This window comes from Nicotiana sylvestris, chromosome 7 (assembly GCF_000393655.2).
Source record: "Nicotiana sylvestris chromosome 7, ASM39365v2, whole genome shotgun sequence".
Taxonomy (NCBI): Eukaryota; Viridiplantae; Streptophyta; class Magnoliopsida; order Solanales; family Solanaceae; genus Nicotiana; species Nicotiana sylvestris.
The window spans coordinates 9,485,040-9,510,157 of record NC_091063.1 but is presented as its reverse complement, the minus strand read 5'-3'; the positions used below and the strand labels follow the sequence as shown (position 1 = coordinate 9,510,157).

General features: G+C 39.9%; 1 protein-coding gene across 5 annotated transcripts; it reads right to left on the bottom strand.

Moving 5' to 3' along the window:
* Positions 1 to 1,778: 1,778 nt before the first annotated feature.
* LOC104215845 (uncharacterized) lies at positions 1,779 to 5,492 on the bottom strand. Of its 5 annotated transcripts, none has more exons than XM_070150785.1 (5): positions 5,387 to 5,492; positions 4,979 to 5,203; positions 4,009 to 4,079; positions 2,635 to 3,280; positions 1,779 to 2,166 (listed from the first exon to the last, which is right to left on the bottom strand). In XM_070150785.1, exons 4-5 carry the CDS (start codon positions 3,143 to 3,145, stop codon positions 2,138 to 2,140), a joined length of 540 nt encoding a protein of 179 aa, XP_070006886.1. In that variant the 5' UTR covers positions 3,146 to 3,280; positions 4,009 to 4,079; positions 4,979 to 5,203; positions 5,387 to 5,492; the 3' UTR covers positions 1,779 to 2,137. The 5 variants fall into 5 exon arrangements, with proteins under 5 accessions (XP_070006886.1, XP_070006887.1, XP_009764068.1 ...); XM_070150786.1 differs by having other exon boundaries at positions 4,979 to 5,083; positions 5,387 to 5,491; XM_009765766.2 differs by having other exon boundaries at positions 4,979 to 5,491.
* Between the last annotated feature and the right edge of the window lie 19,626 nt (positions 5,493 to 25,118).

Below are 25,118 nucleotides of genomic sequence, written 5' to 3'. Positions count from 1 at the left end.
TGGACCTGGAAAATAATAATAAACTAGTGATCCTAAACTTACAATTACAAGTTCAAAAGTTAAGGACAAGAGGTCCTAAAGTCCTGAACTTAGACTAACAAGCTCAAAAGTTAAGGACAATATGTCCTGAACTTAGGCTAAGAAGCCCAAAAGTTAAGGACAATAGGTCTTGAACTTATAGTTACAAGTTCAAAAGTTAAGGACAATAAGTCTTGAAGTCCTGAACTTAGACTAACAAGCTCAAAAGCTAAGGACAATAGGTCCTGAACTTAGGCTAAGAAGCCCAAAAGTTAAGGACAATCCGAACTTAGAAAACAAGCTCAAAAGTTAAGAACATTTGGTCATGAACTTAGAAAACAAGCTCCAAAGTTAAGGACACTTGGTGATGAACTTTCAGTTACAAGTTCAAAAGTTAAGGACATATAGTCCTGAAGTTAAGTTCAAAAGTTAAGGATATGTAGTCCTGAAGTTAAGTTCAAAAGTTAAGGCATGAGCAGAAGGGTATTTTCGTTCGGGCAGTTAAAGTTTATTAAAGCAGTGGTTAAAGACTAAAGACATTTTAAACAGTGGCTTAAAAGTAAATACATATGTTATTAGTGGCTAACCGTGCACTTCCCCCTCATCTTGCCTATCTTATTAAATTGTCATCAGTTTTGCCAAATGTACAAAAATTACCTATGTTGTTCAATTATTATAAGTTTTACCGAATGAACAAGACTTGATATTATTTTAATTCTATTCATCTTGTCATCTTATAAATAGCGCGATTGTGTATATTATATTGCCTATAATACAAATTTATATGAAATAACCATCTTATAAATAACGCGATTGTGTTTATGCTTTCTTATACCCTCTATGCACAGAACATGAACATCATCTCTAATTGAATTCCTCTGCGCCATACAGATTGGGAAAAAAGATTTAGCCAAAGGATAAGAGATTTAACAATTAATTAAAATACATAAATAGTACTCGCAATATCATTACAACTGTTGCCATGTCTTACCTCTAATAATGCAAGTAAATTGCTTAGTTGTAACACGTTAATTTATCATTATCAAACGGAAGAATTAAAACAACAGTACGTACTTCATCAGTTTAAATATTATGTTAAATCTTCTACAAAGATATCATGCTCATGACCTTGGAAACATAAGCATGTTACCAAAGGTTATATTCTCTTGCAGATATTTCAAATCTACCCTTCAGTAATAAAACCAATTTTTTTTTTTTTTAAAAAAAAGTGTATATACATCTAAAATCACGAGTTTACGCAGGGTTCGATGAAAGGCCGCATGCCAAAGGGGTGAGGTATAGGAAGCTGTGGTGAAACCAGAAATTTTCGTAAGGGTGTTCAGACTTGAAAGAGTAAATAAAAAAAACTCCAACAAAGGGTGTTCAATGTATATTATATACATCTAAAATCAATATTTTACTTGTATAAACAATATAATTTTTCGTAATAAAATGGTGTCGCTCCCGGTAGGCGCAGTCTACCTTAATGCAAGCGTTAATGGCCGATTTCATGGCCCGAACCCGTAATTTATTGGTCATATGGAGACAACTGAACCATTACTCCAATGCTCCCCTTCATGAGTAACAACAATTTGATAGAGTTTAAATTTTGTGTACTAACAACATGTAATTTTTTTGCACCAGAAGTTAAAGATGACGTATAACAATAGGTCGATATATATTATGTATAAACTTATTATAACCTGTTAAAATATAGCTTCGCGGCAAATGGAGAAGGTAAATAAATAGAGACAAAATCAAACCTTCAACTTATATCAATTGCATGGACAGGAGAAATAAAATACACTTGGCTATTTTGCCTAAAAATGCAACAATTGGCCAGTTCAGTCAATAACCACTAAGATATTGTAGGCTATTATTACCAACAAATGGTCAAAGGTTTTTACTGTCTCTTGCCAATTAACCTGTTAAAATTCTAACTAACTAGAGTACCTTTTTTTTTTTTTTCCTTTTTTCATCAACTTTGAATATAAAGATAGAAGGTAAAAATAAAAAAGAATTATGTCAAATATGCATTACAAGGAGACATTCTTAGCTTAACACCAGAACAAGGAAAAAGAAAGAAAAAATCATCCCTAAAGTTTCAACCATCGCTAAATCACCCCTCAATTTGCAATGAAGAGCCAGCTGCATCCAAAACAATCAAATGGTTTCTTTATTAAATAAGATGAAATTAATCACACAAGAGACTAGTCAAGAAAAATTTCAAAATGATATACAGCAAGTTCTTGTTCTATATTGTATCCAAAGGCGAATGGAGCCAATGTTCTATAGGTTCAATTGAACTCAGTACTTTCAATGCATCCGCATCACATCCTCCAAAAATACACTACTTTGGAGGATCCGACGTGCGCCCAGCGGCCTTTTTGAAGAGTTCGAGCAACATAACTCTCAACACATAACATATACAGAACATAGATATATATATATATATATATATATGCGAAAAAACACTAAAATTTCCAAAGTACAATGAATCCGGCACTAAGAACCTATCAAGTTTAAATCCTGGATCGATATGCCTCTGTCACAATAATCAACTAATGATCCAATTCATGTAAAAAGAAAATCAGAAGGAGTAGGAACAAGACTAACCAGAATCATGTTGATGATCAGAACCATGATCTCTTTGATGATTTTCCATACACTGAAGTAAGTACTTAAAAGTCTCAATCTCACAAGGAATAGTAAGTCCACCAGTATGATCAAATCCAAACTCTTCTTCAACTTTTTCCAACAACACTTTGAACAAAGGATCACTAAGATAACTTGTAGGAATTATAAATCTTCTAAGTTCAGGCCCAACATAAACAGCTAAATAACCTTTAGGAACACCATGTGGTGGCTCTGGACTCTGGCAACTCTCGTCGTCTGAATCGCAGCATACATTTGAACTCTTTAACCTCTTCATTATAGCTGGTGATATGCCTCCATAAATATTTCCATTACTATTGTTAGATGATTGAAAATGGCCATGAGTGCAATGGTTTTGGTTGTTGTTTGCTTTGGGACTAAGTGTCACATTTTGCCATTTATGCAATAACTCTTTGAGTCTCACAATCTGTCTAATACCTGTCACTTTGTTTCCAGCTCCCTGATCATCCATTTTTCCTTTGCTTAATTATCACAACAAGATTGATGATGATAATGAGAAGAATATTACCAAATTTGGATTGACAAAACCTTCGATTCTCTATCGGAGAATTTGACTAATCAGATCTTGTTCCTCTCTGCATATTCACTGTATACAATTGGTATATAAGTTTCCTCCTCACTTTCTTGAAAATAATGAGAAAAGCTCTAATAAGGAAATTAGATAGCTTAAATAGCAATAACCTGATATGTTAATGGTTTTTTGATATCCTACTTAACAAGGGAAGAATAGAGACAGATCCATTGTGCTAAGACACATTAAATTATGGTATACTTAGCTGTATTATTTTAGTGATTGAATCCATGTGAAATCCACAACGCGTATGACCTTACTAGAAGAAGAAGCATTTTCCAATCACATGATCAGCAGCTAATATAATCATTTTAGCAAATAAAATACTACTACTACTTAGCAAATACTTTAACATTTTGGATACATACATGCGAAGACATGAACATATTATAATATTAGCGTAATATCATAAGAAATAAACAAATAATGGCGGTGACATGAAGGTAATTGCGTTTCTTTCTTCTTGATTTAGTTGTTATTTAAGACACCCTATTATTACTCTTTCGGCTCAAAAGATAGAAGCAAGCAATATAAGCCAAGATTAGTAAATTAGATGGTTTTCTTTTTCAGGTATATCAAATTCTCACATGTACAATGAACATTTTTGGCATTTTGGTTAAATGCTACTTTTATGAGTACAGATTTGATTAATCCAAATTTAAGTCTAACAACAACAACAACAACAATAACAACCCAGTCGAATCTCATTAGTGGAGTCTGGGGAGAATAGAGTGTACGCAGACCTTACCCCTACCCTGGAGGGGATAGAGAGGTTGTTCCAGGAGACTCTCGGCTCGGAGATAAAATTAAAAATCTGTAATAATAACAAAAACCGGAAAAATAATATCAGCATAGCGAGAGACAGCAAATAAATGGAAGGGCAATAACACAGATATGTACTATGCAAAAAATGTGAAGCACAACATAAACCACTAGCAATCCAAGATAAAACACTATCAGACTAGCCGGCACAAAGAGGAAAAACACTCGACTACCCTCTAACCTACAACCCCAATGCTCGACCTCCACACCTTTTTATCAAGAGTCATGGCCTCAGATCAGAATTGAAGTCTAAGAATTTCATAATTTGGGTAAATTATCAGATTTCATAGACACCCTAAATCAAGAACAAAAAATTAAAAACAGATCATTGCATATCTTCTTTGTGATTCGATCCAATATTCATGCAGTGATACTGAAGAGAAATGGTAATGAAATTAACAAATGATCCAACCAGATCAATTCACACAAAACTTTTGTTGCGCGGACTCTCCATGCTGTCGAATCCTCCAAAAATACACTACCAGATCAATTCACACAAAACTTTTGTTGCGCGGACTCTCCATGCTGTCGAATCCTCCAAAAATACACTACTTTTACAGGATCTGACAAACATACGATGACATTTTCGAAAAATTCGAACAATATAGCTTCAAAACAAGCAGAAAAGTTATACGCATAATAACAGATCTAGTACTGAGGTAAATCCAAGATTTTAAGACAACAAGCATATTCATGACAATGGGTGTGAAATATATATATATATATCTTTTTTTTGCCCCTATATTAAGCTCTCATCTGCCCCTAATAACAGAAACTACATGCATGCATGCACATGAAAGACAATTTAATCAAATTAATGATGCAAAGAGAAATTAGATAAATTAAATGAGAAAACATAACAATAACAGATTAAATTTGATATTTACTTACCAGAATGGGATGGTCAAAAGCTGGTATGAAGAATAATATGACCATACAAAAGCTTAATTGGAATGGTATGCGCTTGTGCCTTTCATTCCCTCGTTTGATTTCTAGCTAATTGCGGAAGATGTTGTTGAGATTAGAATAAGACATCTTTACATATTATTGAGGGAAATTTTGTTGAGATTTCACTTCCTCGCTTGATTTCTAGCTAATTTTTGTTGCTTTGTTTCTCTTCCGAAAAAAAAAAAGAAGAGAAGTTTAATTGGAAGGGGAATAAGTTTTGGGCTAGAAGATGGAAGGTTCTATTTTTCTTTTGTTGAAGAGTTTCATGGATTTTTCAGAGTTCATTAAAATGAGTAATGATTCTGAATAAAAGATCATATGAATTTCCATAATATCATAAATAATACTTACAAACTGACTCTTCTTTGCTTATGTACTCATCATTTTTGGTTGCATTCGTTTTCTCCCTTTAACCTATGGTTACACCTGTGTTTTCGCTACTCAATTGTTCAGCTATCACTTTTTTTTCCTTATATTTCATGCGTCCGCCCGTTTGCTTTTACTATTTTGTCTTTTTAGCTTATCTATATATTTTTTATTTTCCTTAGGTGGATAATTTATGCATGTAACATAACTTGAGAGTATAACCAATTCGAACTTCAAATTAAATGAGTATAGCTTTTAATGTTTTTAACACTAATTACATGTACTTTTAGATGATCGTGGAAAAACTACAAGTACTTTATAGTTTAAATTTATAGAATACTAATTATGTATACGGGGAAGTAATTGAAAACAAAAATCATATTTTTTGTTTGACTCAAAAGATATTACAACCTTTTTGAACAAATCAATCAAAGAAGATGAAGGGGTTAATCCTAGTTAAAGATAATTAACTCTAGATCCGAGATGAATAATACGAATTAAAAAAAATAGCCGAATTTAATTGTTGACGCCGATTATGGTTTGATTTAATAGCATAAAGAAAGATGCATTAAGTAACATTAAGTGGCAATAAAATGTGAATAAAGGAAAAGATTCACCGATCTTGAGTGAGATGGATCTTCCTTCATTTAATAAATATGAATGATAGACAAATACAAGAAACATAAGACCCTTTTTGGATCTGATGAAGGTATGGGATCACAGATCCTCTCAACTCTTTGGAGAGATGTGTTTACATATTTTCTAGAAAGAGGGAGAGAGAGAGAGAGAGCCCCCTGTGGGGAGTCCTCCGTTCCTATTTATAAGGGGTATCCATAGAAAATCCTAAAAAAGTACAATTAGAGGGAATATTCAATAGAATATTCCCTTTGAGGATTCCAGAGCAAACCAGCTATTTCATCGCTGTCCGACCTCGGCTATTGATGACTGTTCGACCTCGGCCTTATTGATGACTGTCCGACCTAGGCCTGTCCGACCTCGGCCTTATGTCTGTCCGAACTCGGCCTTATTTCTCCGCGTGCCGAATTTCTCTGATCAAATTTTGACCCATACAGCTAGTCCTTCCGCTTATTAAGGTCGTCTCTTGGTCAAGCTTGGTGAGCAGACTTCATTAATCGTAGTTCGAGAAATTCGGATGCGGAGGTCGACTAGTGTGGATCGCGCCTGAGGGTGCCTATCTTTAGGTCAAAGTGGTATCCCCGCGGGCTGAACTTTATCAGAATTCGATCGGGGCCAATGACTTGAGTGATGAGTCGATCGAGAAGACGGTAGAGCTGGGGAAGGCCGTCGAGGCCGGGATGGTGGCTTCGGCAAAGATGGCAGCATCGGAGAAGGCCATTCGCATCCTCGGATCTGGATAGGCGAGTAGGCCGAATAAGAATTCTGTCAACGAATGAAAATTCGGACGAGGTCGCCGAATGTAAATTCCGGCAAGGTCGCCGAATGTGAATTCGGGCGAGGTCGCCAAATGATGATTCGGGTAGGTCGCCGAATGTGAATTCGGGCGAGGTCGCCGAATGTGAATTCGGACGAGGCCAAAGGTTGATTCGGACGAGGCCGAATGTTGATTCGGATAAGGCCGAGTGTTGATTCGGTCGAGGCCGAATGTTGATTCGGACGAGGACGCGTGTTGATTCGGACGAGGACGAGTGTTGATTCAGTCGAGGCCGAAGGTTGATTCGGACAAGGCCGAATGTTGATTCTGACAAGGTCGAATTCTTCTTTTTGGCAATGGCCCTTGGCTGTACAGGGTCGAATGTTGATTCAGACGAGGTTGGATGTTGATTCGGTCGAGGTCGAAGGTTGATTCGGGCGAGGCCGAATGTTGATTAGGTCGAGGCTAAAAGTTGATTTGGACGAGGCCGAATGTTGATTTGGACGAGGCCGAATTCTTCTTTTTGGCGATGGACCTTGGCCGAAAGGGTGTTATTTCGAGCTTATCGAAATGTTAACACGTCATCGTTCGATCAAGGTCGAACACTTCTTTTTACCGAAGGCCTTTGGCCTTAAAGGGTGTTATTTAGAACTTATCAAAATGTTAACCCGTTGTCGTTCAATCAAGGTCGAACACTTTTTCTTTGGAGAAGGCCCTTGGCCGTAGGGGTTCGACCTCCTCTTTTTTGGCGATGGCTCTTAGACGTAGAGGTGTTATTGCAAGCTTATCGAAATGTTAACCCGTCGTCGTTCGATCAAAGTCGAACTCTTTTTTTTTTGCGAAGGCCCTTGGCCTTAAAGGGTTTTATTTCGAACTTATCGAAATGTTAACACGTCATCGTTCGATCGAGGTCGAACTCTTCCTCTTTGGCGAAGGCCCTTGGCCTTAAAGAGTGTAATTTTGATCTTATCGAAATGTTAACCCATTGACATTCGATCGAGGTCGAACTCTTCTTCTTTGGCAAAGGCCCTTGGCCTTAAAGGGTATTATTTCGAGCTTATCGAAATGTTAAGCCATCGTCATTCGATCGAGGCCGAACTCTTCTTCTTTGGCGAAGGCCCTTGGCCTTAAAGGGTGATATTTCAAACTCATCGAAATGTTAACCCATCGTCGTTCGATCGAGGTCGAACTCTTCTTCTTTGGCGAAGGTCGTTGGCCTTAAAGGGTGTTATTTCGAGCTTATCTAAATGTTAACCCGTCGTCGTTCAATCGAGGTCCAACTCTTCTTTTTTGGCGAAGGCCCTTGGCCTTAAAGGGTGTTATTTCGAACATATCAAAATGTTAACCCGTCGTCGTTCGATCAAGGTCGAACTCTTCTTCTTTGGCGAAGGCCCTTGTCCTTAGAGGGTGTTATTTCGAACTTATCGAAATGTTAACCCGTCGTCATTCGATCAAGGTCGAACTCTTCTTCTTTGGTGAAGGCCTTTGGCCTTAGAGGGTGTTATTTCGAACTTATCGAAATGTTAACCTGTCGTCGTTTGATCATGGTCGAACTCTTCTTCTTTGGCGAAGGCCCTTGGTCTTAGAGGGTGTTATTTTGAAATTATCGAAATGTTAACATGTCTTCGTTCAATCAAGGTCGAACTCTTCTTCTTTGGCGAAGGCCCTTTGCCTTAGAGTGTGTTATTTCGAGCTTATCAAAATGTTAACATGTCGTCGTTCGATCGAGGTCGAACTCTTCTTCTTTGTCGAAGGCCCTTGGCCTTAAAGGGTGTTATTTCGAGCTTATTGAAATGTTAACCTGTAGTCGTTCGATCAAGGTCGAACTCTTCTTCTTTGGCGAAGGCCCTTGGCCTTAGAGGGTGTTATTTCAAACTTATCGAAATGTTAACTTGTCGTCGTTGGATCAAGGTCGAACTCTTCTTCTTTGGCGAAGGCCCTTGGCCTTAGACGGTGTTATTTCGAACATATCGAAATGTTAACCTGTCTTCGTTCGATCAAGGTCGAACTCTTCTTCTTTGGCGAAGGCCCTTGGCCTTAAAGGGTGTTATTTCGAGCTTATCAAAATGTTAACCCGTCGTCGTTCGATCAGTTCGAACTCTTCTTCTTTGGCGAAGGCCCTAGTCCTTAAAGAGTGTTATTTTGAGCTTATCGAAATGTTAACCCGTCGTCGTTCGATCGAGGTCGAACTCTTCTTCTTTGGCGAAGGCCCTTAGCCTTAGAGGGTGTTATTTCGAACTTATCAAAATGTTAACCCGTTGTTGTTCGATCAAGGTCAAACTCTTCTTCTTTGGCGAAGGCCCTTGACCTTAAAGGGTGTTATTTCGAACTTATCGAAATGTTAACCCGTCGTCATTCGATCAAGGTTGAACTCTTCTTCTTTGGCGATGGCCCTTGGCCTTAGAGGGTGTTATTTCGAACATATCGAAATGTTAACCTGTCTTCGTTCGATCAAGGTCGAACTCTTCTTCTTTGGCGAAGGCCCTTGGCCTTAAAGGGTGTTATTTCGAGCTTATCAAAATGTTAACCCGTCGTCGTTCGATCGAGGTCGCACTCTTCTTCTTTGGCGAAGGCCCTTGGCCTTAAATGGTGTTATTTCGAACTTATCTATGTGAGCATGTGATTTTTGCTCTATATGAATTACTCCCACAAATTCAAAATAAAATAAATTTTTTTTCATTGTTTGCAATTTTTTGGATTTTTGTTGCATTTTCTGTCAATTGTTTGCATTTGTCTATGCATGTTTATTTTATTTAATTAATGAAAAATACAAAATTATGTCGCATTTGCATTTAGGATTTAACTTTTTATTTTTGAATTAAGTAGTAAATTAGTTATTTTACAAGAGTTGAAAAATCACAAAAATAGTTTAATTTGCACTCTTTAATTTTAACTTTGATTTTGAGTAATCTTCTTCTAATTTATTTTTTAATTAATTGTGATAATTTTTATTTAGGTTTAATTAGTGTTTTTCAGGTTAATTAGGTTGTAGGATTTAATTTAGATTTTAATTTAACTTTGAAAAAAAAAAGAATTGTTTAAAAAAAAAAGGGAATTGAAAAGTTAGAAAGTTGTGTTGTCTTGTTTTAATTTGTCCAAGCCCAATGTGAATTCCCTCACCCCAGCCCAATTATGCCCAGACCCACGCCCCAAACCCGCCTGTTGACCCGAACCACTCCAATTATAACACAAAAAAAGACCCAGAACCTTAATCTTTAACACCCTATCAGCGCGTAGTGTTCTTCTTCTCCAAGAAGACACTTGAACCAAACCCCAAATCCAGTCCAAATTCGGGCGAGTGAATCCCAAATCCTTAACCCACGCGTTCCTCCTTCTCTCCTCATCACCATTTCTAACGGTTTCTGACACCGAAGATTCTCCTTCCTTTCACTCGCTCGATTTTGAGATAAGGCACGCGATTGGAAGGTCCTAGAGACGATTCGTTGGATAAGTGTGAGGCATTGGATTGATTTTGTTCAATCCGAGCCCCACATTCATCAGGGGTTCGTTTTATAAGGGATCGGATCCGATTTTGAAAGGAGATTTTTTTTGGGGAGAGGGACTGGAAAAAAGTTTCTTCAAAGAGGATTTTGGAGAAATTTCTTCCGAAAACGTGAGGAAAAATTAGTGCTAAAAGTTTCCTCCGTTTTTTCCATTGTTCTTTTTCTTTTTCATATATGAGAACAGAAAAATATATATATTATGGAGGTTTCATGATTTCAATGGATGTCAGCTTCATTTAGCATCTCGAAATAATAGAGTCTTTTTCACTTCGATTCTGTTTTTTGGACGAACAATGGAATTCGTCGAGAGGCGTGAATCTGTTGTTGTTCATTGAGCTATAGTTGTTCTCTCTTAACTCTGTGGTGCTTTCATTCCCGGAAAACAGAGATTCATTTTCTTTTCATTTTGTTGTGTTACTCGCAAGGTATGAAACTTCGATCTTTTGTATCGAGTGTATTAAGAATGTTATATCTTTGAAAATTGTACCCATAGTCCGTTTATAGGGTAATGAACTTCTCTTGTGTTGGCTTGCCATTTCTGATTTTGAATGAATACACGTTTGAACCTCGAATGGCCAAAGTTCTGTTTTCAACAAGAACGCTATAGATTCTGATTTTGCCTTAGTGATGTTCTATATTTTTGTTTTGCTGGGTCAAAGGATTAAATGGTTGGTTTAAGTCGTATATGGCCTAAATCTGATGGTTGAAGTTCTGCGCTAAGGTTTACTGTGAAAACACTAGCCATGAATCTGATGTTTGTGATCGATCAGAGGCAGTTTTGCTCTCATTTTAACGTATTGGAATATTGAAAGTGATCTAGGTGTTGAAATCAATCAAAGCTTCGTGCAATTAGGTTCAGTCTCTTTCTCTTTTCTTAGGCCTGTTTGGAGTTGATTTTCTTTCTGCAAAAATCTGTCCCTAGGAGATTGTCGGGAAGAATGCGAGTTGATGCTTGATTGCCTTCTTTTAGCATTATTTTAGTTTACTTGTAGTAGTGTATTATTGGCATCTAGACTAGAAAAAGTCTTCATTTCTTTTCTAAAAAGTTGCATCGACAGTGAAGCTCGTGTGATTTAAGTTCAGGAGCTGCGATCGAAACTTGTCGCTTGATTGTAATAAATATATATAACTTCTTAAAGTTGTGGATGCGAGTTTGAAATACTGAGACACCAATTTTGTTAGTCCATTCTAAATATGGTGTTCATATATTTCGTTGAAATGTGAATCGTCTAGTTCATGGTTGTGTATTCGTTTATTTGGTTGCATTAGTTTGGTGTTTGGTTTGGTTCACCAGTTTCCTTCCACGAAGTTCTCTGATTTTTGAAGTGCCTTTCCAGTAAATCAATGGTTCATTTGGTCTCTGTTCAAATCACATATGCTAGGTGGAAATCTGGACTCCTTTAAATTCATTTCCTCTCAATTTTAGCCTAGATCCTTTTGAATCTTGTTATCAATGTTTTAGTGTTGGTGAGCCGAGTCTGAAATTGAATAGTTGAATCCATTAAGAGTTTGTCTTTCCTGATTCCCCTTAGTTCTCAAATGAGCAGTCTGCTAGAAGTGTTAGGGTCATTTTGACCAAGCTCGCACTAAGTCATGTTTTGTGTGCCAAGATTGAAATTAAAATGCTTTCATTAAACTGTGTTCATACGAATAGCAATTGTCATGAAACTGGGAGCTGAAATGGGTATGTTTAAGGTGTTTGATTGAAATTCTGGTTTCTTTTGAGTTCTGAAGAACTGTAGCACGAGATGCATTGCACAAATTCGTGTTGTGATCTATCTTAGACTTGTTAATCATCGTGATATTGGGAGTGTGATTTAGAGTTTTGAAATGTGTTGTTAGCTCGAAGGAGAGTATAGAATTGTACAGTGGCTTTGGAAACTACTATAGAAATGGATCTAACACACTAATATGAGATTATTTCCATATCAATACATTGAGTGCCAATGATTTCAATATCAGATTTGTGAAGCTGACTCCATAATGCACTTCCTTTTGCATTTCCTTGTTTCTATTTCTCCTATGGATTTGAGATTTCACTGTGTGAGTTATGTTTTGTCGAATTATTATGTTAAAAAAAATATTTTTATGTTTTATTGTATCATGTAATTAAAACGAACTGAGTAACTGCAACATTTTGGATAAATAATACTGCACCTGAAGATATTCTGAAAGACAATGGATCACAAATCATGGCCCTGGAAGAAATAGACCTTAGAAACGGTTTTAGGTGCTTTTTTTAAAAAATTATTATCACGGTTATGGACATGTTCGCGTGACATGACTCAGATTCCTAAAAACAAAATCGGAGTATGCGTTCGCGCAACTTCGACCAAACTTTTTTTTAATAATGATAAAGCATTATTAATTGTGGACACGTTCGCGTGACATTATTTTTGACGCGCCAAGCAAATGGGTACACGTACGCGTGACCCGTTTCAAGATAATTTTCTTAATTTAAAAGCGGTTAAGAGGTGAAAGCACATAGGTTCTAAAATGAGTAATTAGGCAATTTGTTCAAGCCAAGTATGATCAAAGCAACCGTGCTAGAACGACGGAACTCGGGAATGCCCAACACCTTCTCCCGGGTTAACAAAATTCCTTACTCGGATTTCTGTGTTCGCAGACCGTAAATAGAGTCAACCTTCCTCGATTCGGGATTTAAAACCGGTGACTTGAGACACCATAAATTATCCCAAGTGGCGACTCTGATTTTTAATGCAAATTAATCTCGTTTCGATTGTCACTTTAAGTTGGAAAAACTCCCTTATGCTCCTTCTCGGGGTGTAAGTAAAAAGGAGGTGTGACAGCTCTGGCGACTCTGTTGGGGAAAGGAACTTAGAACTTCTGGTTCACGGTTCAAGAATTCGAGCTTGTTAATACGATTTTTACTTGGCTCCATTTATTGGTAATATTACTGTGTTCTATGAACCTTTTGTGCTAAATGCTATCTGTTTACTGCTTTTATATTGTTTGAATTGTATATAACTTTCTTCTTACGTCACCCCTCTGAGTCTTCTGAAAATGGTTCACATGTTCGCGTGGACCGCTTTTTCTGTAGAAATTATACCAAATAGAACGAGGCTGGGCAAGCGACAAGGCCGGGTAGACTTCAGTGCTCCCGGTACGTCGCCCCCTCTTCGGCCCCAGTTGTCTGCTCGGGTACCCCAAGTCTAGACCAAAACCCCAGGAGTTAAACCTAGAAAAACACAGCTTCATGCCGGATCCCTAATAGGAACGTTTGTTTGCATCATGTGCATTTGACTTAGGGGACTCAACACAGGGGTTGAGTCCGTCTAGGACAGGTGTTCCCGAAATAACAGGCCATCCTGAGGCATTCTATGTGCTATGTGAACATTTATTTGTTTTGGCTTACATGCTGACCGGCTAGGGAAAATAAAGCAAAAAGAAAAGCGAAGAGTGATGTAGGGGAGGAAATAAAGCTCGGTTCTAAAGAAAACCCCGGTATTTGAAAAACGTCCCGAAGCGCTGCCAAAATTTTTCAGAAAAAAAAAAGTTATTTCAAAATAGTCAAACACTGTGTTCTTCCAAACGTGTCAAAACTGACCGAACTACACAGGTCTGATTCTCACCGGATGTGGGATAAGTAGGCAACCTACATAAGGTTCGGCCTTATTTTTGAAAAAAAAAACAAGAAAAAGAGAGTCAGTAGTCAAGTGAATACAGTCTGGATTTTGGTCAAAATAAGCCGATCCAGCTTCGGCAATGTCTTAAGTCGTCCTTGTCGAGATAGACTTAGAGTATTTTTTAGTTGTCGAAAGGCTATTTTCGTGAAAGAACGGACAAGTTTGTGAAGTGTCATAAAATAATCCTCCCCTGCCTCAAAATTCATGTGAAATTGGGAAGGGGCTATATTTGCAAAAACAGTCATTTGGCTAAAATTGGCATATAGAGGAAGAAATCATGGTCCTTTTATTTGTATTTTTTTTTTCTTCGGAAACCTATTTACAAAAAAGTCCACTAGAGTCAACCCTAACCTTAACTTTCCACAGGAACAAATGAATACCATCCAGGATCCACCAGAAGTGGTCAGGGAACAGGCTCAGTTACACTTGCGTATGTGGTGGAATGATCTAGATGAAGATGGTCAGAAATGGGTGAAAGAGCAATTGGGTGCTCTTATAAACATTTTTGAGATCAAACCACGGGAAGATGTGATCAAGGCTTTGGTAAATTTCTGGGATCCTGTCCACAATGTCTTTCGTTTCTCGGACTCTGAGATCACCCTTACTTTGGAGGAAATGGCCGGGTACATTGAGTTTGGACGGGATTTGAGGAAGCAACAACTTATATTTCCCAGGACTCAGTCGGTGCACAAGTTCTTTGACCTCCTGAATATTAGTAAACAGACGAATAAAGACCATGTGAGCAACGGGTGTTGTGCTTTCCATTTCTTGTACTTCAGGTTCGGACACTCTGCTGGATTTGAAACACATGAAAAGGGTCTGAGCAACAAACAAGATAAGGGCCTTTGGCAAATTCATCGTCGGTTCGCATTTATTGTGGCATTCTTGGGGATCATGGTTTTCCAAATGAGAAAGGGACGGTAGATATTCATATGGCTAGAGTTGCACAAATCCTCACTACCAAGGAAGATCATACACTTGCTCCGTTGGTGCTGGCGGATATTTATCGAGCATTGACTTTGTGCAAAGCAGGGGCTCAATTCTTTGAAGGTTGCACCATCCTTCTACAAATATGGTTGATCGAGCACCTTCGCCATCATCCCAGATTCATGAGTTATGGTTCCAGCCCGAGTAACTTCATCACTAGCTACGAGGAGAGGGTAAAGGATTACAACGCACCAGAAGGGTTTGAAGCATGGGTCTCCCACTTGAAAGCTCTTAACGCAAGGCAGGTCGAATGGACTATAGGATGGCTCCCGAGGACAGAAACCATATATATAACTGCTAGCAAGGGCTACTTAAGGTTAATGGGTGTAAGGAGTATTCAGCCATATGCACTGCAGAGGGTCTTGAGGCAATTGGGAAGGTATCAGATTGTGCCCGAAGATGAAGATCTAAGCACCCAGGTCATAGAGTTACATCTAGAAGCTACATTGACCGAGGCTGTAGTTCAACAGGATTAGAATAGCTGCCTGTACCTAAAGAATGGCACCCAGGTACCAGACATCGCCAAGGGGGAAGTAGATCCAAACTATGCTGCTTGGTTTGAGAAAATGTCTTGTGTAACTAACGAGCCAGAGCCCGAGAGGCTCGCCAAAAGGCCTCATGTTCAAGCCTTTGATGATAAAATTCAGGAGAGGTTAGCCTGGGGGGAGAAGGAAAAGGAATATAAGGACACCATCCACGATCTACGAGAAGAGTTGAGAAAAGTCACCTTCAACAATGATTTACAGGCACAAGAGGCCGAGGGAGAGAGGAGAAGGTTGGTGCGAGAAAATGAAGCTCTTAGAGCCCAGGTTCGACAGTTGAAAATTGAAACCGAGAATCCAAGCTGAAGTAGGAAAGATGAAAGGCTCATTTTTAACCTTACTCAAAAGGTACGTGACTATAAAGATGACCTGCAGAAAGCTGAGTCTGAACTAGCAAAAACACAAACAAGGTTGGCTAAAAGTGCCGAAAAGCGTGCAGCTTTCGTTCAACAGATGAAAGATAGATATGAAAGAGGGGTCATAGGTTGGGAAAAAGGCAATTGGCAACCTCGAGGGTGAAATGGATAAACAAGCCAAAAATTTTAAGGCTGAAAGACAACACTGTTACGCCTTAATGTCACGATTGGAAGAGGACTTGTGGCACTTGCAAGAACAAAACCACATTGCCACTCAGGTCTTAGAGGCTAGATCCTGTCAGATTGGTCGTCTATTGCAAAAAAAGGGTATCATAAGAGAGAGAGTTCGAAGGATTGCTGACTATATTACCATGAAGTGCAGTGCGTGTAAGGACATGATGAGGTCCATGTTTTTCGCCACTGTAATGATCTTTGTCCGGCAGATAATAGAAGAACTCTATCGGCTCCAAGATGACATGGCAAGTAGGCCCGCTGCAAGACCGGTTGGTGTTCCTAGTGCAGTGTGGGAGGCACTGATGTATTCGTGATTTTCACTTGAGTCTGTATTTTCTTTCTTCCGAAGTCTGTCATTTATTTTCGAGTCTGTATTTTCTTTTGTTGAAGTATGATAGCTTATTTTGGAGTCTGTATCTCGTTCTTTCATCAGAGTTTGTTAGTTTCTTTTGAGTCTGTTAGTTTTGAGTCTTTGTAATCAAAGCGTTTGCTTTTTATAAAAATTGAAAATCCCAAAATATTTTGTTATTTATCTTACATTTATCTCTCCCAGAACTACACTCGGTCTGATTCATGCAGGGTCATGATACGTAGGCAATCTCCATAGGATTCGACCATAACCAAAAGAAAAAAAGAGAGAAGAAAGAGGAAAAACAAGAGAGAAAAGAAAAAGAAAAGAGAGAAAAATAAGAAAACCAAGAGAAAGAAGCAATAGCAAAATAAGAGAGAAATGAGAGGATATAAAAAACAAAGAAAAAGCAAAGGCCAGAATGAAAAGAGAGAAAAAGGGGGAAAAGAAGTTGCAAGTGGAAATAAGGAAAAGCCGGGATGACGCAAGCATCCAATCAAATGCATAATAGAAACGGTTAACTGCTTAGGTGCATTCATTCCCCAAATGTGCGGTTACCAATTTGTTAAAGCCCTAATCACTAACAAGGTTGTTGATATATTGAGTCCAGGCAGGTGGTTAGTTGATTGGCATTCTGGCAACTCACTCCTACAACACCCGATCAAAAGACAAGTTGAACATGACCAACCAAGAACCAGAAACAAGTATTGTTGATCCGTCAAAAGAGATGGAAGAATTGGATGTTAATGCGATGAAGTAAGAGATGTATAAGTTAAAATAGCAAATGGCTGAAATGTATCAGGCCTGGGCAAAGGGTCATCCACCACTGGTTTATCCCGCCAACCCAGTTTATATCCCACCATCGGCCCAACCTCAGGAGTCTCCCACTGCGAACTCATCTCCAGCCTTTCCCCTCTACCAACAATGCTATGGCACCACTTCCCATACTTCCCAAGTTCCACCACCCAAACAAGTCACATATCCTCCTCCACCAGTCACTCCCGTTTTTGTGGCACCTCCACCTGTTGTATTACACTAATCTTCCAATGAACCTCTGTTCCAAACTCACGACAACCAGTATTATCCCCCTAAACCCACCTTCAAAGTTCCGGAAAGATATTCTTACACCCCTCATCTTGATCTCCCGACGGAGACCGAAAAGACACCCAAAAATCCTGAGCATGAGGAGATGATCAGAAAGGTCAAAAGCTTAGAACAATCGCTCAGAGATATGAGAGGGCTGGGAGGTTAAGTAAGTGTGGCCTATAGGAATTTATGTCTGTTCCCAGATGTTCAATTACCAGCAGGGTTCAAAATGCCCAAGTTTGATCTGTACGACGGGCATGGTGACCCAGTAGCACACTTAAGAGGATTTTGTAGCAAGATGAGGGGGGCAGGCGGAAGAGATGAATTATTGATGGCATATTTCAGCCAAAGTCTGAGTGGATCGGCATTGGAATGGTATACCAGACAAGATCACAATAGGTGGTACACATAGGACGATTTGGCCCAAGCCTTCGCCTGTCATTTTCAGTACAATCTTGAAATTATCCCAGACCGTCTGTCATTGACGAAGATTGAGAAAAAGACAGGTGAGAGTTTCAGGGAATATGGATTCCGTTGGAGGGAGCAAGCAGCGAGGGTTGACCCTCCGATAAAATAAAGTGAGATGGTTGATTATTTCTTACAGGCTTTGGAGCCCACTTATTTTGGTCACTTGGTGTCAGCAGTGGGCAAGTCCTTTAATGAGGTTGTAAAAATGGGAGGCATGGTTGAGGAGGGACTCAAGTCCAACAAGATCATGAGTTATTCAGCAATCAAAGCCACCACCCAGGCCATTCAAAACGGTACTGGAGGTGTACTTGGGAAAAAGAAGAAAGAGGACGTTGCGACAGTTGAGTCAGGAGCTTGGGTCGAATCTAGGGGGCCTTCACGTTACTATAACCAGCCTCGACCCTATCACCAAACTTACCCCTACACTCTATATAGCCCACCGCAATACTATTACCCACCACCAGATCCCCATTTTTCTGTCCATTATGCACAAACATACCCTCAACCTCCTGCCCACGTGCAATGGCATGCGCCAATTCCACATAATCCCTACCCAGCCTCGCAAAATACTTATCCACCCCCGAGAGCCTATCAAAATCCCCCTGGAACAGGTTTCAGGCCCAATCAGGCCACCAAGAATGAGAGGTTACAGAAGAAGAAAAAGACTTTGACTCCATTGGGAGAATCATATACCAGTTTGTTCCACAGGTCAAGACAATTGGGTATGCTGAGTCCGATCGAGCCAAAATTGCCAAATCCTCCCCCGAGGAATCTTGATCACTCTGTGAGTTGCGAATATTGTTCTGGTGCTCTGGGGCATGACACAGAGAAGTGCTAGAAATTGAAAATAGCTATTCAAGATCTCATTGACACTCATCGGATATAGGTCCAGGCTCCGGAGGCACCTAATATCAACCAGAACTCATTGCCATCTCATCAAGAGACGAATATGATTGAGATAGTGCATACGGAAGGGGAGCCTAAGAAGCCTTCGCAAATTATCATGATGATTCGGTCCAGCGAAGCCAGGCCATTCGAAAGGTCGACAACTGAGAAGTCTACTATCAAGTTGAATAAGGTAAATAGTCAACCATCTGAGGTGGTCAAGAAGGGTTCCTCAAGTGACGTTGCGGGTAAACCTGAAAGAGCAAAAGTGGTTGTGCCAGGAGTGGCGAACAAGCCTGTAGTAATTGTGGGGGGTGCTCACACAGATCCTGTCATTATCAAGCCGGTAACTCAGTTACCAATAGTCAACAACAGGGTAGTCCTGTGGAATTATGAACGAGTGACGGTGACTTACAAGGGGAAAGAAGTTAAAGAAGAAGTATGTGAGATCCATGGTTTGACTCGATCAGGGAGATGCTTTGCCCCCGAAGAGTTGAGAAAAGCTAAAAGCTCCAAAGATAACCCAGTATTGGTGAAGAAAGTTGTGACTGAGGAAGAAGCAGAGGAGTTCTTGAGAAAAATGAAGGTGCACGATTATTCCATTGTGGAGCAGTTGAGGAAGACGTCAGCTCAGATTTCATTATTGTCATTATTGATCCATTCAGACGAGCACCGTCGGGCTTTGATGAAGATCCTGAATGAGGCCCACGTTCCTAACAAGATCTCAGTAAACCACTTGGAAAAGATAGCTAACAAGATATTTGAAGTGAACAGAGTTACTTTTTCTAATGATGAGTTGCTCGTGGAGGGTACTGAGCACAATAGAGCCCTCTATCTGACGGTGAAATGCGAAGATTCCATGGTTACTCAGGTACTGGTTGACAATGGTTCCAGCGCGAACATTTGCCCCCTCTCCACTCTGAACAAGTTGAAGGTGGATGATTAAAGAATTCACAAGAACAGTATATGCGTTCGAGGATTCGACGGTAGAGGGAAAGATTCAGTTGGGGACATAGTGCTTGAGCTTACAATAGGGCCAGTTGAATTTACTATGGAATTTTAGGTGCTCGATGTGGCTGTTTCTTACAATCTGCTATTAGGTCGACCCTGGATTCATGCTTCCAAGCGGTCCCATCTACTCTGCATCAAATGGTCAAGTTTGAGTGGGATAGACAGGAAATTGTTGTGCATGGCGAAGATAATTTGTGTGTTCCCAGTGATTCCATTGTTCCGTTTATAGAGTTTGAAGACGACAAAGGGCCATGAGTTTATCAAGTTTTTGACACGGTATCAGTAGAGAAAATTCCAGAAGGGAAGTGCATGCCAACTCCAAGGGTAGCTGCTGCATCAGTCATAGTAGCCGTTGAAATGTTGAAAAACGGTTTTATACCGGGCAAGAGTTTGGGTGTATCTCTACAAGGTATCGTACAACCGGTTTCTCTTCCTAAAAACTTGAATACATTTGGTTTGGGATTCAAGCCCACAGTCGCAGATGTAAGAAAAGCCAGAAAAACGAAACAGAGGGCATGGGCCCTACCAAAACTAGTCTCGCATCTTTTCAGATCATTTGTCAGGCCTGGTACCAGAAAGCGCCCAATAACGACGGTTCCCAATTCAATGGTTGATATGGATGGAGATCTGATTGAGAAGTTCAAGAGGTTATTCGCCGATGTGAACGTGTTGGAAGCTGGAGAGGGTTCGAGTAAAGCGGAGGTGCAATTTGTGGGGCCTAGTGCAAAGATTAACAATTAGGAAGCCACTCCTCTTCCTACTCGGAGGGAGTTTTGGTAGTTTGCTTTGATTTTCTTTCAGTTTATCTGGATTATTCTAGGGTTGTAATCCAGATTCTATGTTTCGTCCGTTTGGATGTATAAACTTTGTTATCTTTAATTTCAATGAAATACAATTTCCTTTTTTCTTCCTTCCTAATAGTTTTATTTTTATTTTCTTTTCTTCTTTGTACAGTTCTTTTTATGCTGGCTTCAATGATATGACATGCATGAGGAATCTCCGGCCCAGTCTTAAAAGCCAATTTAATTCTGAAATAGTAATTCAAGAAATAGAGTGTGATGATGAATCGGAATATGACGAGGATGAAGCCTTTGAAGAGATTAGTAAAGAATTAAGCCATTTTGAAGAAAACCCCAAGCCTAACCTGAGTGATACAGAAGCAATCAATTTAGGGGACCAAGATAATGTCCGGGAAACTAAAATAAGTATCCATCTTGAACCACAACTCAGAGAGGAGATAATTAAAGCACTGCTCAAGTATAAAGATGTTTTTGCATGGTCCTATGACGACATGCCGGGTCTAAGCACTGACTTGGTGGTTCACAAATTGCCCACTGACCCGGCATTCTCCCCTGTCAAGCAGAAGCTGAGGAAATTTAAAACTGATATGAGTGTGAAGATTAAGGAAGAGGTCACCAAATAGTTTGAGGCCAAGGTCATTCGAGTCATCCGGTATCCCACCTGGTTAACCAATGTTGTGCCTGTGCCAAAGAAGGATGGTAAGACCAGGGTGTGTGTTGATTATTGAGATCTCAACAAGACAAGTCCCAAGGATAACTTCCCATTGCCAAACATCCATATATTGATCGATAATTGTGCCAAACATGAGATTGGTTCTTTTGTGGATTGTTATGCGGGCTACCACCAAATCTTAATGGATAAGGAGGATGCAGAAAAGATGGCATTCATCATGCCCTGGGGAACGTACTGCTATCGGGTCATGCCATTTGGTTTGAAAAATGTTGGGGCAACCTACATGAGGGCAATGACGACCATATTCCACGACATGATACACATGGAGATCGAGGTTTATGTGGATGATGTGACTGTAAAGTCTAGAAAGCAGTCTGACCATGTCAGAGATCTGAGAAAGTTCTTCCAAAGGCTTCGCAGGTACAATCTCAAGCTCAATCCTACAAAATGCGCGTTCGGTGTTCCGTCTGGAAAGCTGTTGGGATTCATAGTCAACCGCTGAGGTATTGAATTAGACTCGTCAAAGATCAAAGCTATTCAGGAATTGCCACCCCAAAGAACAAGACTAAGGTGATGAGTCTGTTGGAGAGATTGAATTACATCAGCAGGTTCATCGCTCAGCTCACGACAACTTGTGAGCCTATCTTCAAATTGTTAAAGAAAGATATTGTGGTCAAGTGGACAGATGAATGTCAGGAAGCATTTGATAAGATAAATGGGTACTTGTCAAACCCACTTGTGTTGGTCCCGCCAGAACCAGAGAGACCTTTGATTCTGTATTTGACGGTCTTGGACAATTCATTTGGTTGTGTGTTGGGTCAGCATGACATCACTAGCAGGAAGGAGCAGGCCATATATTATCTCAGCAAGAAGTTCACGTCTTACGAGGTTAAGTACACTCATCTTGAGAGGACGTGTTGCACCCTAACTTGGGTAGCCCAGAAGCTGAAACATTATTTGTCATCTTATACTACTTACCTCATCTCTCGCTTGGATCTATTGAAGTATATCTTCCAGAAGCCTATGCCCACGGGAAGGCTCGCAAAGTTGCAGATTTTGCTCACAGAATTCGACATTGTTTACGTGACTCGGACTGCGATGAAAGCACAAGCATTGGCCGACCATTTGACTGAGAATCCTGTGGATGAAGAATACGAACCTTTGAAGACTTATTTCCCTGATGAAGAGGTAATGCACATTGATGAGTTGGAACAGGTTGAAAAGCCAGGATGGAAACTTTTCTTTGATGGGGCTGCTAACATGAAAGGCATTGGGATAGGAGCGGTACTTATTTCTGAAACAGGGCATCACTACCCTGTTACGGTTCAGCTTCATTTCTATTGTACTAACAACATGGCTGAGTATGAGGCATGTATTCTGGGTTTGAGGTTAGCCATAGACATGGGTGTCCAGGAAGTCTTGGTCTTGGGTGACTCGGACCTTCTAGTGCACCAGATTCAGGGAGAATAGGAAACACGAGATTTAAAACTCATACCGTACCGACAGTGCTTGCAGGATCTTTGTCAACGTTTCCAATCAATAGAGTTCAGGCATATTCCAAGGATTCACAATGAAGTCGTTGATGCTTTGGCCACTCTGGCGTCAATGTTGTACCATCCCGATAAGGCTTATATGGATCCTTTGCAGATTCAGGTCCACGATCAGCATGCTTATTGTAATGTGGTGGAAGAAGAGCTCGATGGGGAGCCTTGGTTTCACGATATCAAGGAATACATCAGGATGAGGGTGTATCCAGTACAAGCCACAGGTGATCAAAAGAGAATAATCAGGCGGTTGGCAAGCAGTTATTTCTTCTGCGGAGGGGTTTTGTACAAAAGGACTCCAGACCTTGGGCTGCTGAGATGCATAGATGCTAGGCAGGCTACAGCTATTATGACCGAAGTACATTCTGGAGTTTGTGGACCGCACATGAGTGGGTATGTTCTAGCAAAGAAGATCCTTCGAGCAGGTTATTATTGGCTCACCATGGAGCGAGATTTTATCAGTTTTGTGCGCAAGTGTCATCAATGTCAGGTGCACGGAGATTTGATTCATTCTCCACCATCTGAATTACATACAATGTCTGCACCATGGCCCTTTGTTGCTTGGGGCATGGATGTCAATGGACCAATCGAGCCAACAGTGTCCAATGGGCACAGGTTTATTCTGGTGGCCATAGACTATTTCACCAAGTGGGTAGAGGCTAAAACATTCAAGTCTGTAACCAAGAAGGCGGTGATTGATTTTATGCGCTCAAATATCATTTTCCGGTTTGGGATACCAAAGGTGATCATTACAGACAATGGGGCTAATCTCAATAGTCATCTGATGAAAGAGGTATGTCAGCAGTTCAAGATCACACATCGCAATTCTACCCCGTACCGCCCTAAGGCAAACGGAGCAGTTGAGGCGGCCAACAAAAACATAAAGAAGGTACTTCGGAAAATGGTGGAAGGTTCTAGGCAATGGCATGAGAAATTACCTTTTGCATTGCTGGGTTATCGCACTACTATCCGTACTTCAGTAGGGGCGACTCCTTATTTGTTGGTGTATGGCCCCGAAGTAGTGATACCCGCAGAAGTGGAAATCCCATCCCTTCGAATTGTCGCGGAGGCGGAAATTGATGACGATGAATGGGTCAAAACTCGCTTGGAACAATTGAGTTTAATCGACGAGAAAAGATTGGCAGCAGTTTATCATGGCCAGTTGTATTAACAGAGAATGGTAAGAGCATACAACAAGAAGGTTCGTCCACGGAAGTTTGAAGTGGGTCAATTAGTATTGAAATGTATTCTTCCTCATCAGGCCGAAGCAAAAGGCAAGTTCGCCCCAAATTGGCAGGGGCCATTCATCGTAACTAGAGTGTTGTCAAATGCCGCTTTGTATTTAACGGATATAGAAGGTAAGTGTGTAGAGATGGCCATCAATTCCGATGCGATCAAGAGATACTATGTATGACTTTCTTTGGTTAATTTATATTTGTTTGTACTTGGCATATTTTTGAAGATGTGGAATGACGAAGGCATTTTGTTCTTTTATCTAAACACTTTATCCTTTGTTACCCCCTTTGAGCCTTAATTATTTTCTTTCATACCCCTCTTTCGGAATCAGTAGCAAACATCAGAAACATAAGCGTGAAAGATAAGTAAAGGAAGAAGAGAAAAAGAGAAAGAAAAGAGAAAAGAGAAAGGAAAGAATGAAAAGAGAAAAAAAGAGAAAAAGAAAGCAAAAAAAAAAAGAGAAGAAAGAGAAAAGAGAAAATCACAACAACAAAGTAATTTCTATAACATGAACTACGTTCGACTTGATTCCTTTAAAGATACGTAGGCAGCCTCACGGTTCGGTCCCATCAAAATAAAATCCAAAAGTCCCCAAGCAAAGAAACTGGGGCAGCAGTTGTGGTTGTTGTCAGAAATCTGATTCCGAAAGTTGTAATTTTAAGCGCATTCAAATTGTTTTGAGCCTTTGATATCCTTTCTTTCTAACCCTATCCAAAAGCCCATGTTACGGTCCAAAGAAAGACCTTCCGATCAGTCTTCGAGAGATGCCAAGTCAAGCAAATGGAGGTGATTCGTATCAAAGACAACACTCTGGTCCAAGCAGAAAATATTGAAAATGAGAGAGTCTTATTGGCGAAAACCCTCACGGGCACCATAAGGGGACGAGAGCTGAGAGAAATTAAAAATGAGAGAGTCTTATTGGTGAAAACCCCCACGGGCACCGTAAGGTGAAAGTGAGTTGAGGGATGGACAAATGAGAGAGGCTTGTTGGTGAAAACCCTTC

What these genes read in the sequence shown, in the direction of transcription:
- LOC104215845 (XM_070150785.1), bottom strand. Translation starts at nt 3,145, where the DNA reads ATGGATGATCAGGGAGCTGGAAACAAAGTGACAGGTATTAGACAGATT. An exon ending in TGATCATCAACATGATTCTG is followed by an intron (nt 2,167 to 2,634) that starts GTTAGTCTTGTT and finishes TTTTGGATGCAG; the next exon opens with CTGGCTCTTCATTGCAAATT.